The sequence below is a fragment of the Drosophila gunungcola genome (genome assembly GCF_025200985.1).
Source record: "Drosophila gunungcola strain Sukarami chromosome 2L unlocalized genomic scaffold, Dgunungcola_SK_2 000008F, whole genome shotgun sequence".
NCBI lineage: Eukaryota > Metazoa > Arthropoda > Insecta > Diptera > Drosophilidae > Drosophila > Drosophila gunungcola.
The window spans coordinates 1,798,448-1,811,642 of record NW_026453163.1 but is presented as its reverse complement, the minus strand read 5'-3'; the positions used below and the strand labels follow the sequence as shown (position 1 = coordinate 1,811,642).

Here is a 13,195-nt window from a genome sequence, read left to right as displayed (position 1 = left end):
TAAGTCAGAACGAGCCGGATCGGATGACTATAGCATATAGCTCCCATAGGAACAATCGGAAAAAAAATGAAAAAAAAATTATAACTTAGCTGTTTTACATTTTTTTCTTAGTTCTTCGACATATAGTATTGGGTAATTATTTCAGAACTACGGTTTAAATTTCATTAAAATCGGACGGACTATATCACATAGCTCCATAGAAATAATAAAAATATCTATCTATAATTGCTGCAAATCATCATATAAAATATCTATCTAATAATTGGCTGCAAATCATCATAGCTTCAATGTTTTCAAAATTAATGAATTAATTCTTGCAATAGCTGCAAGGGTATATGAACTTCGGCCTGCCGAAGTTTGCTTTCTTCCTTGTTTTAAGTACTTTCAAATTATATATCCGAAAGGCAATGTATGTCATTTTTTAAGAGAACATATATTTTTAATCCTTTTTTTCCTGAGTGGACGCCCCAAAACCCTCCTCTATTATGGGTCAACCTCACACAAATACTAGAGCCCTGGAGAGTGCGAGAACGCTCAAGTTTTCTTATGCTTTTGTCTTTGTGTCCTTTTATTATTTTATTTCCTGGCCTTGTTTTAATTCACAGCGTCTGCTTGCCGCGTCATCCTCCTGGCCCGACTTTGTCTTCGTGGCAGTATCCTTCTTCGTCTCCGGCAACATTGTCTCCGTCCGCATCGTTGGCAAGGATGCTCACTCACAGACTCATGTGTCTGTAGATGGAACAAGGGAGCTGCAAGAGGCGGTGGCCCTTGTTGTTGGCTTGTAAGTGACATTCGCAATTTTCAAAACTATTGAATGAGTGACAAGTTCTGCAGACACGATTGAAACTGACAGTTAACTCGAGACTCGGCAAGCAGTGACTTGCAATGAATGTGGAAGCATGCATGCAGTTATATCTTTAAAAGACGTAATGGGACCCACAAACGATCACTATTCATTGTTCATTGCTTCAACTTTAATGGACAAAAAGTTATTTTTAAAACACAGAAGAAATAAATTGGTTAAATCAATAAACTATACTGCTAAAAAAGCTTAAACCGAAAATTATTATTTGAATTTACTAAAAAATAAGTGTTATCAAAAGTACATTTTATGTCATGCACTACCTAATAATTTTCATCATCGGTAAATTCAACCAATATTTTTATTTAAAAAGCTTTTTACCCCTGATTGCAGTAGGCGAGCATTTGTACGAGAAAAAATAAAACAGAAATTTGCCGAGTTTGTAGTAAAAACTGAAAGTGTGCTTGTACTCGTCCTTCAGCTAGTGACATTTATGAACAGTGGTTCCAGTTGCAAATTATAATTGCACAAATGGGATAAAAATTGGTTACAATTTTCGATGTTTCATTACATTTATTAACAGCAAGCAAAACAACAACTCAGTTCACGTACATGTAAAGTAAGTGACAATAAAATACGTAATTTTAAAGTCAATTCAATGTACAAGTTTGTTGGTTCAAAAAAAGGTTATTATATTTAATCGGTCATCTTAAGGCACTAAAAACTCATATAGGTTTTCTTTAGATTTAAATTTTTAGTTAATTGCGAAAATCAACTCGACTCTTAATTTTTATAGCATCTATCTATTATCAATTTATTTTCCATAAACTGACGAATGAACTCGCCAGTAAAGTATTTTTTTAAATAAGACTGTATTGGCCATCAGATGCCGATGATTACGCTACCAACTCGGTGAAGAGGTTACTCACTGGCCATTAACAATTTCATTTATTTTGTCGCATCGAATAAGTGAGTTGGGCTTGGCCTGCCGGGAACATTCGACCCAGTCTGTCTGTCAATGTCAACATCAATGTCACTGCGTCCTGGACCAGACATTTTGACAAATAATTCAAACCGCATTTTATAATGAATTTCCCAACGGCCAAGCAGGATGGGTCTGCCAGGAGGGTGTGACTGCAGTTAGACTGCACCTGATGAGCCCTCTCCCCATATTCGGCCAGACATTCGGTGGAAGATTTATGCAAAATACATTCCAGGGCAGAAAAAATACCAAAACTGATAATCGCATTGATGAGCGTGGCTTTATTTTTGGACTCGCACCTTAAGTGCCAGAAAGCGACGAGTTGGCGTCACTCACACTCCCATCAGCCTCCCATAAAGAGATTGGTTTATGAGACAGAGGCGAACAGTCCGGCTTGTGGTGACTCCTGAATGCTTTGCGATCGTAAATTTATACACCCAAGCATCGTGAAGGTTTTAACGGTTTGGAAATGGGCAGTGAAGATCGCCTATAGCCTAACCAAAGCGGAGTTTAAAGTTGGAGTGCCAAATCCATCAAATAATTACTAGAGATTAAACCAGTTTGTGAAAGCATTAATATACCAAGTATTGAAAAACTTAAAGTGACAGTTCGCTCCAAGCCAAAATTAGTCATGCTTCAGTCGACTTGTTTTGCAACCTGAATTTACATAATCTGCGTTCATTAACGCGACCCAAAAAATCGATATCCGAAATAAAAGAATTATGGTTATTACCGCTGACAGCTGCCATCATATTCGATCGTATCATCAATGTCAATTATCATAAAAACCCCCAAAAATAACTTTAAATTTGTATTGAGCAAACATTTTTGGCAGCGTAATTTGGCTGGGAAGTGAAGTTATTGATGAGGAAACAAACAAGATTTTGTAATCCTAAGATTCCAAAAAGGAGGTGGGCTCTGGCACCTCCTTCGGGTCTTCGGGACTTGGCAGAATTAATTCGCCGATGGGGAAGACAATGCACTTAAACTGATTGTAGATGTGCATGGTCTCGAAATGAAATCCGTTTTCAATCAATGCGTAATTTAGCTTGGCCTTGTGCTGCCTGGAGATCGGTGACAAATCCACGTTCGTGCAGTTCAGAAAATAAGTGGGAGAGCTGAGAGCCACCGCCAGCTCGTAACAGCAGTCCAGGGATTCGGTCCAAACTGAGACGGATGCGAAGGGCAGGGTTTCCCGCTGGCAAATGTCGATGGCCTCCTGGCTGTTGCGGAATGTGTGAAATGTTATGACTCCAGTTGGGAAATCGCCGAGCACATCATGGGTGCATTCGCAAACAAAAATCGGCGAGGCCAGCGGTGGGGCCACCTCTGTAATGTCGGCTCTAATACAGTCCAGATTGGATGTCTCTAATGTTTCCAATGCTGCCAGAAAATTTGGATGTTCGGCCACGGATTCACAAAGGGGATGGAGCTTTGGCCGGATTCTCTTGACGATCTCCTCGCGAATTTTCTCTTCCACCAGAACCATAGCTACTGCATTTGGGGCAAAGGGATTATGGACGGATTCAATTAGAAAGTGCAGGGCACTATTGATGTCCCCTTCCTCAAATATAATCATCAATTGGGGAGTTGTAGAGAAATCGGTCTCTATGCTTTGTTTATCCTCAGTATCAATATCCTGATCAGCTTCTAACGCTTCTTCCATGACACTTTTATCCAAAAACTTGCCTTCCAGATTGTGGACCATATCATAGGTTACCGGGATGTCCAAAAGTGGAGGCTCACTGGGCTCCTCTTGGGAAGGGTGATCCGAATCAATCGAACGTGGAAAGTATTTAGTTGTATCGAACATGGTTTCTACAAGGACTTTTAAACGTAAAAATATGTCTAATAATTTGCTAAAAATGAGAAATAAAGAAGAGCAAACGCCGATTGCTTTAAAGGAAAAATGTTTTCTCTACACTGAAAACTAGGGTTGCTAAAACAACCGATGGCACTATCGATAGTCGAACAATTTAACAAACACCAATGGTTTGGTCACAAAACTTACCAATTTTGATTTGTTTTCTTGATATTTCGTACTCTTTTTTCAAAGGTTAAACAACTTCTGATAGCCAAAGCTATCGTTAGTGCACACAAGCGATGTTTTACACCCTACTGAACATAATCTAATAAAAAACCAAAAAGTGGTAGTACTCAAATTAATCACGGACTTTCAATAAAGCTCAACGCAGCTCCCACAACGTGGGAGATAAACAAAACTGCACCAGCACACAATTTAGTTAACCATAACCCACGGTGCGTTTTATTTGTTAATCGCTTAATTTATGATCAAATGTGACAGTAAAATTAAAATATCACAAACAGATACAAAGAGCCGAAAGTACACAAAAGTGCTTAGCAATCGCCCGAACAGAAATCCGAAAATGCATTTGGATTTGTTGAAATTAGCATTAAAATATTATAAATATTTTGCCAAAATATTACAGCATTTTTGCTTTGCATTTTAAATTGCCTCCATATTTAGCGTACAACAAAGAGCATGCGATTATGAAACAACAAAACAAAACTAGCAGCGACAATTAAAAACATTTAAAACCGCAGAATTCTTTTCGCTGGGAGCTATGGCAAACAACAATCCCCTCCGCAAAAAATGAATAGTAAATTCCCTAACGAGTTGAGGGACATCCATGTGGGCATCAAGTGCAGCAACAACACAGCAAATATAACAAAACGATAATTCTGCTAACGATGACCATTTACATATATCAAGAGTAATTATAATAAAATGCCGAAAATAAAATTAAAATTAATATAGAAAGCCGATTATAAAATCCTGTTTATACAAACAGACAAAAAAACCACACACACCCACTCCATGTAGCAACAACAACTGTCAAAAATAGCAAATCCCATAAATCAACATTGAAATTTTGCGCAGAAAAAAGGAATGGAAGCTCGAATAGAAAAAATTTAAAAACAAGCCTGATTTCGAATACATAATTGAAGACAAATAAATTTGTTTTTATTTTCAATACAAATAAAGCTTTGTCTAAAACAAATCATCACCAGTTTTACAAACCTGAAATTGATTTGATAGGCGTTTGTTACCTATTGTTAAAAAAAATAAAGCTTACATTTTTGGAGGCTTGGCATAGTCTGTCAGTTATTGTAAAAGAGAAAGGAATTAATTTTAAGATTATCTGTAAAATGGTGGGAAATTTAACAAAGAAGATGATTGTTTTACTACTTGGGGTAGATATTTAAAAATCTGCTAATCTTAGGATTCCTAACAACTAACTCTATTTTCAGCTGGATTTGGCTATATTACTGCGAATAATTATATTTTTTTCCATTAGATACAGTAGCTTTAAAATCACTACTGTTGTAATAAGCTTTTTTTGTGGTCTGACAAGTACCATATTCATTATTAAAATCCTTTTTGGGTTAGCATTAGCTTTGTTTCTTCGACTGCTGATTGGATTGTTGTAGGGGTAAGTAAAGACGTCATAGAATTGGCTAGACTTTTAATTAGTATATCCCGGTGCTAGTGTACGTCCTAAATTGGACGTATTTCACATTTTCACAGCGACTACAGCTCCTGACAAAAAGCTATGAATTATACATGGATGGGACATCACAAAAGTGGCTGAACAACTTCAACTACAATGCGACGGATATGTATGTTCTTGAAAAGACGGTATTAGGCTTCTTTTAAATTGCTAAATTTTTGTAAAGCTTTTATGATCTTCCAGCTGCAATGCTGTGGATTGGAAGGCCCCCGGTCCTATATGAGTTATCTAAGGACTGTTCCGAAACACTGCTTTAATCCCGAGCTAATTACTTTTGGTTGTAGTTATTTACTTGTGAACACATTTTATCCAATGCAACAAGCAGGTATCTTAGTGTTTAGATTGACTTTATTTGTCGAACTGATCATTTTGTCTTTTTATACATTCAAGGTGTATAAAAAGATAATAGGTTCGATCGGAAAACACAAAAAACAAATTTTTAGTCCACATTGTTCGTAAATAAAATTAAAACAATGTTTGATACTAATAGCTTAAAATCGGATTAATGCGTCATTTTAAATAATTGCTACATAATTAAACAAAGTCCATTTTATTTAGGAATTTCGACCGTAATCAAAACCATGGCAAAGTTGTATGTCTATAAATACTACATCCACACACTTTATGGTATTTATTGTTTTAGAGTGCCAATTTTTATCTATGCCACTTTGGCGCATAAAACATGCAGATGACAAACCTGAATGGGACAAATGAAATAAATTGAAATTAGCTTCCTTTTGTTGCCGTTGACAATTTGAATAAAATTAATATAAATTTTCTCACATTTTTAATTAATAAATGTCAAATATTTTGCGTATGGGTATTTATTTGTAAATTTATTTGTCTGATTTGTAAATTTCCTTTTTTCTGTTTGTTGCCTTTTGTCTGTTGTGGCATTTCATGGAAAATTGATTTTGTTGTAATTGCGACGATAACAAATTTCCCAGGCATTTGACGGCGTGGAAAGGGGTGCAAAAAAGTTTCGAATGGCGCCAAACATAAAAATGGGTGAGAGAGGTGAAAGACTGGCGGAAGCATACTGTGGACTCATGCAGCGGAAACGGAAGTCAATATTAGTAGGCAAAAATGAATTTTCGCAATTGCAAAACAATTCGCATTAAGCAAAACGCAAGAATTTTTGACAATTGTACACAATTATTAATGGTCAGAATCTGTCGCGTTTTGCAACCCCGAATTTTTGTACTTTTTTTTTGCTTTTAAATTTTATTTATATAGATGATATCAGGAAATCAATTTTGGGAAATTTATGACCAAAAATCCTTTGCAATTGCGGTCTAAGGTAGATAAATGGAAATTGCTTGCGATTAGTTTTACAATTGGTAAACAAGCTTATTCAAAAATGTTTACGTCACGGGCAGCTTTAAGACTTTAGAAATTACACTAGTATACAAAATAATTAGACAGTTAATTAATTTTATTCAGCTGAAAACACACCACAATTTTTTTTATTTGTTCTTTTCTTCATCTGGAAGATTTTTTTATCAAATCTTTTTTTGTTTTATTTTTAATAAATTATATTACAAATAACATTACGATATCAGAATAGTATTTTTTCCACAAATGACATCGCACTAAAACTAAAGCCTCATCCATATTATTTATTCTCATAGAAATAAATTCCTAATATTTAAAAATCTCGCCCTTGACTCAGGCAGCATTTAAATCAATAACAAACACTTCTGGTCTCAAGAAAAATTAGCAGTTAAATACAGAAATCCTTTCTTGATGTAAACTTTTATGAACAAATACTTTTTTTCTCAACTAAAAGCCTTTAGTAATATTAAACTGCTCTTGTCCCCTCTCGCTATCGGGTTTATGGATCCGTTGTCAAAGTCAGTCATTAAACACGTAACGATCCGGCGAAACCTTAACGACTGTGGGTGAGTGTGACGTGTGGGGGCTATGAAATCGCTTTGATTGATTGCCATTCCCGAATTGACGACGATAGGAGGACCACATGCTTGTTAACTCTGTCAGTGTTAAATTTAAAAATGTACACATCGTGTGCGATAAGTGGGAGCCGGAGTGCCAGGCCCAGGTCATAAATACTGGCACCCACGAAAGAGTTCCTATGGCTCACACGAAATTCCCGGCTGTGCGGATGGCTGCTCGCAAATATTTTGTGGCTGGCAAGTGTCAAACATTGGCCATCGCACAGACAGGCAGTCATCAGAGTGAGACTTATCATTTGCTCATAAAAATGTCAAAACTATCACGCTGACGTTGACTGATGACGGCGACCCGAGCGGACGACTCCGACTCCGACTCCGAATTCGACTCCGGGAAGGCGGGCATGAAGGGGCAGGGCATTCCTTGTGCGGCAGGATGCCAATGCTAAATGCTTCGCCTCCTCCACTTGTCACACATCCAGTTCCAGTTCAGCCATCCTTCAACACGCATCCTCATGTTGACTGATTCCATTTCAGCTTTCTCCTATCGTGATGTGGTGTTATTTTTTGCTCGATGCCACTGCATTCAGCCATCCATCTATATCTATCCGTCAATCGAGTGAGTCAGAGTTGCTCTCGAAGCCATCAGCATAACCATTCACATTCAGACTCACCGACTCCTCTGCTTGGCATGATTCATGGCTTCGATTGAATTTTGATTGACAATATCGCAAGCATTTAAAGTGTCTGTTTCCGCTCTCCGTGTTCTATGAATATTTTTTCTCCACTTTCCTTTCAAGTGGTTTGACTTTCAGTTTGGATCACAGGGCTCCGACGAAGTGATTTTAAAAATCATTTGTCATTTGACAGATGAGCGATTGATTGACTTCGTCGGCTATGAATTCATCACAGCAAGTGGCTGAGTTATCTCAGGATATATGCGAGCTTAGGTGCTTAAGTGGAATGTTAATATCTTTTGTGTTTGTATTAGGAGAAAGCAGGGTAGTGTATGATTTTAATGCTCATTTATGTTGTGGATAGTTGGGCAACTCACAGCACAAAAATAAAAGCAGCAATTTAAAAAAAAAAAGAATATTTAAATTATATTTCCTCAATCGGTTGATTCATTTAGGTATTCGCATCGTATTTTCCCCTTTACGGTCACAGCTTTTTCCTATAATTTAATAATCGCATACAATAACTCATAGCTTATAATCAACGTTTTTTTCACCATATTGCCAATGAAAAAAAAACTAGATCATGTAAATTTATAACCTTTAATATGTGTGCCATCCCCTGCTCGATATCGATTACAAACCCCATTATGAGCACCCACTCTTTGAGCATGGACGTACACATTAATTAGCGATAAGATCACCTTCGGTTCTCTGGATGTGAAAATATCAATTTCGTTTTGACATTGATTGAATTAATTTATGAGCTGTGCCTTTCCAACCGTCCGCACCCAACTAGTTTATTTATGACCGTTACCAATTCGAACCAAATCAGAGCGATTTGAGTGATTACCTGTTTGACCAATTTGAGATTTATGCTACCAAACGGAGTGAATGTTGTCGTCCCAACTAGAAATCTAATCGATATGGGGTGTCTGATAAGGACGTTTTAAATTGGACTTCAGTTTGAACTCTTATTGTATTGGAAATCATTGGTGCCACGGATATATATATAAATATATATATATATAGATATATATCAAATCCATTTTTTTTCTGTAACAAAACAAAAAAATGTATCTACAATATAAAATTTATAAACAGTATAACAAAAAGACTCGCAAAACTACTATGCGAATCTGTAAGAGTCTTAAACAAATTGATATCTGGAGGAACCACTTTTTTATTTTAAAGTAGCTCTTATTTAATATGCTGTAGTTTTTATCCCATAAATCAATCAAAATATAAATGTTATTATATTACACATTATAATATAATATATATATATATTATAAATATATATATTATTATAAATATAAATGATAAATATTCTTTTATTTTAATCGAAACTCAAAAATATTTGTAGTAGTTTAAGAATGTATAAAACCTCACCCCACGGAACAATCAAGATAGTTATAAATCCTGGTGAGCACGGATTTTAAAAACGTGGGTTTGAGAAAACCACCTTTTATAGTTTGTTCTTTTGATTACGCAGTATAATGAAGCAACATAGCTTAATAAACAAACATTTTTCAATTACTTTTAAATCATTAAAGCCTTTTTTTCTTAAAAAGCTTTCATTATAGCATTATATATGTTGAAATTTTACAGGTATTTTGAGGAACTTGAACGAGATTTGGTTACACCCCGAGTTGAACGGCAAAAAGTCAGTATAAACGTTTATAATCGTCTTTTGCAGTCTGTTGAAATTAATCGTGTTGAATTTTCACTTGACAAAATAAAAGCTTCAAAATGCAGCTGTCAATTGTCGTCTGCAACTGCAATCGTTCGTGGCTTAACATTTTTTGTACCAGGACAAATATACATATAAAGCAACTGAAACTGAAACAGTCACGCACTTTTTGGGATTGTCATGGGGAGGGTGGCGATCACGTCCAGTGGACGGCACATTTCAATTTACCCATTGCGCCGCTGTCAACGGAGGAGGTTTTGGACCTGTCGCAACCTGAGGCCTGACAACAATCGCCAACAATCAGTGGAAAATGCGTTCATTTTAGGACATTTTTCAGTAATTGAAAGCGACTTGCCATACAAATGGTTTTTAATTATTTTTTAAAATTTATAACTCCTGTATCGAACCCCATTCCAGTCCAGCACGTGAGTAGGTGCTGCACCCACTGCAAATAAATTGCAAATTATTACGTATTTCCGTTCCGCTGTGGCATTTATATATATTTTAATTTTAATTCAATTGCACGTCGCTCAGCGGAACGCACTCTGTGGAGCCACTGGCTCTTCAAATAAACAGACAGTTTGACGCAAATTATCCGCAGTGGGCCCAAGGGCTAGAGCTGATTGTCTTTGAGCTTACTATTTGATTAATGAAAAGGATTTTCATATTGGGTTTTTTTTCCTTGCAGAGGGAATTATAATTTCAGTCAGAAGTTTGCAACGCAGTGAAAAAGACATTTCCGACCCTATAAAGCATATATATTCCTGATCAGCGTTACTAGAGAGTCGATCTTGCCATGTCCATCTGTTCTCAAAAGTTGTCTTTCTATTGTAGGTAGTCGGAACGAGCCGGTTTGAACGACTATAGCATAAAGCTACCATAGGAAAAATCGGAAAAATAAATGGAAAAAAATTATAACTTTGCTGTTTTTTAATTTGTTTCTTTTAGTTCTCCGAGATATAAAAATGGTTAAATATTTCAGAATTATGGCTCAATTTAAATATTAAGAACATTCAAAATATTAAAAAAAATATATATTATATAGCTGCCATAGGAACAATCAAAAATTGAGCAGAAAATCATCAATGCCGAGTTAAATCATTTCAACACACCAGCTTCAGTTTCAGATAAAGTTAAAATAAAAACCAAAGTAACGTGAATTTATTTCTTTTAAGCCCAACATCAAAACACCTTAAACGCAGAAGCAAAATATTTTGAAATCGGGGTCGCTGAGGCAGTGGGACTGGCCCAGATAATGGTTGACCCGACTGATGGGGCTGGTCAACAGAAGGACGTCCGACAGACGGACGGTGGCCTCGAATTCCCCGCCCCCAGGGTCCGTCCGCACCCTCAGCCGCAACTCGTAGACGAAGGAGTCCTCGCCAAAGTCCAGGAAGTGTGCCAGCAGGACCATTTTCAACTTTAGCTGCCGGCACTGTCCGAGGGGCTTGATCAGCTTGTTGATGGACTCCACCAAGAAGCGACTGCACCGAAGGACCAGACCGTCGTCCGTGGGAACTTCGGTGAGCTCGCGGCAGAAGCAGAAGAGGGAGGGGATGTGTGCCCGGTCGCAGGTCCTGTGACCTGGAACGCGGAGAAAGAGACTCACTCCGCGGGGCATCTTTTTGGGGGGACACGACCACAGACTACTGTTGCGGACCTCTATGTGGCCATCCTGCAGCTGGTCCAGACTGAGCACATCCCTCAGGGTGACGTGCAGATCGTACGGGGTGATGAGGCTATGGGCGTTCTGCTCGAAGTTATCCATGGCCAGGGGGTACTTCTCCTTGAGCCACTCGGGGTAAATGGCCACCAGCAGGGGCTGTGACTCTTCCCGCATGCCCTGGAAGCTCATGCGGTAGTTCCCGGCGCGCAGTCCGTGGTCGGAGATCAGTAGAAGCAGGGTATGATTCAGGATATCGGCGTCTAGCAGACTCTTCAGCAGCATCATATAGGACAGATCCAGGTGGCTGGCGTATTCGTAGTACTCCTCGACTCCCTGCGATTGCCAGAAGAATGAGAAGAACGGACTTCGTTGCATATGGGGCACTAGTTTGCCAATATAGTCCCACAGGACATCCTTGAAACTGCGTCCGGCAGTGCAGTGTATCATCTCCTTCAGGTCGATGCTATAGCGCGTGTGAGTATCCATCTCGGCCATCACAGGAATCAAATCAAAGTCGGTGAGTTGTCTGGGTATTCCGTACTTGCCCGCAAGGATGGCATTGGCACTATCCTCGCCATAGGCAGTGCTGTAGCCGCCAGCACTGAAGCCCTGGAACAGCCAAGCTCCCTCATTCTGCTGCAGCTCTATGCTACTCAGACCGCTCAAAAAAGGCACTATGTTGGCATACGCATCCAGGCCCACTCGACTGTAGCCGAAGAACTTGGTGTGCGGCAGACCTTCCAGAAAGCCCTTCACGAGGGGGAAGTAGCGCATGAAGTGCATGTGGGAAACTGAGTCAATGCCCAGCACCATCACAGACAATTTATCCGGACTTGACATCGGTTTCGAATGCGGATCAGGCGGTGGCAAGAAATAGTGAACATCATGATACTTGGTTTCATTCATCTTGGTGGAGCACTTGACTCGAACTATCTGCTTTCCCATACCGACTGTAACTTCTTTCCTCGCGCCATGTTTCAGATCGAAAAGCCCATCCGCCACATACTTGCCGGGCTGGAAATCCTCGGCAGTCCTTAGCCAATATCTGCACTGCAAGTCCTCTGGAGATCCTTTGGCCACCAGAACGTTACTGCCACCTTTCGATATCGCAATCATCAACTGGGGCAAACGGCACCGCAGTTTGTAGACGGGCTCAATCGCCGTGAAGAATGGAGCTGGTCTTCGAGGTCCGGTTACATGGCATTCGGAGGTGTTGATAAAGACGATTTCTTCGGGGGCCACAACTAAGGTCTTGGCTTCATACAACTCCGTTAGGGGCTGAAGGCCAAAGTATAGCATACAAAACACCCCGGTGAGGAGCATCAACGCCCGCATTCGCAGAAACATCTTGCTAATGTTACCTATTGTTTGTCAACGTCTTGGCCTATATTGATTATGAACTGGTACATTAAATATGCCCTAAATACATCAGTTCTACGGCCTACTGTTACGGCCGAAATAGAACAGTTAGGTAGAACTACTTTGTGAGCATAAAAAACTACGTAATTGTTTTAGTAGTTTCCAATTAAGTGGTATATCATTAAAACTATGCTGGTACTGAATAAATAATATCGAACAAAGCTGGTAACATTTGCAATTGTTTTTGAAATTTATTTTCATACCTGAACTCTATAAAAGAAATTAATTAAAACGACCAAAAATGATTAGGAAATTCAAAAATGAATAAGTAAAATAAAGAATAAATAAAGTCCAATTTACTGGCAACTGTTGATCCCACATTTTGATAGCGCCAGTGCCAAAATAAAAAGGAGAAAATAAAATAAAGCCACTAATAAATAAGGAAATAACTAAATACCATTCCAAAATAATTTTTGCAATTGTTTTAAATAAACAATGAGCACAACTGTACTGTTAAACCTCTTCTGCTTGGCTTAGCCATGTAAATGTGTGCGTTTGTCCATTTAAATTATAAAA

General features: G+C 38.4%; 3 protein-coding genes across 3 annotated transcripts; 1 reads left to right on the top strand and 2 right to left on the bottom strand.

Annotated features, from left to right (window-relative positions):
- Positions 1-1,847: 1,847 nt before the first annotated feature.
- Positions 1,848-3,682, bottom strand: LOC128253416 (uncharacterized). The gene has a single exon (XM_052981786.1). The coding sequence runs from the start codon at positions 3,595-3,597 to the stop codon at positions 2,677-2,679; it is 921 nt and encodes a 306-aa protein (XP_052837746.1). The 5' UTR covers positions 3,598-3,682; the 3' UTR covers positions 1,848-2,676.
- Positions 3,683-4,894: 1,212 nt separating this feature from the next.
- On the top strand, positions 4,895-5,819 carry LOC128253417 (uncharacterized). The gene is given in 5 exon segments (XM_052981787.1): positions 4,895-5,000; positions 5,058-5,184; positions 5,187-5,239; positions 5,281-5,445; positions 5,501-5,819. Coding segments are annotated over 5 exon segments (666 nt in total). The 5' UTR covers positions 4,895-4,955; the 3' UTR covers positions 5,777-5,819.
- A 4,944-nt stretch (positions 5,820-10,763) lies between these two features.
- Positions 10,764-12,714, bottom strand: LOC128253325 (uncharacterized). The gene has a single exon (XM_052981641.1). It carries the CDS (start codon positions 12,605-12,607, stop codon positions 10,787-10,789), a length of 1,821 nt encoding a protein of 606 aa, XP_052837601.1. The 5' UTR covers positions 12,608-12,714; the 3' UTR covers positions 10,764-10,786.
- Between the last annotated feature and the right edge of the window lie 481 nt (positions 12,715-13,195).

Coding starts and splice junctions, on each gene's coding strand:
- LOC128253325 (XM_052981641.1), bottom strand. CDS start 12,607: ATGTTTCTGCGAATGCGGGCGTTGATGCTCCTCACCGGGGTGTTTTGT.
- LOC128253416 (XM_052981786.1), bottom strand. CDS start 3,597: ATGTTCGATACAACTAAATACTTTCCACGTTCGATTGATTCGGATCAC.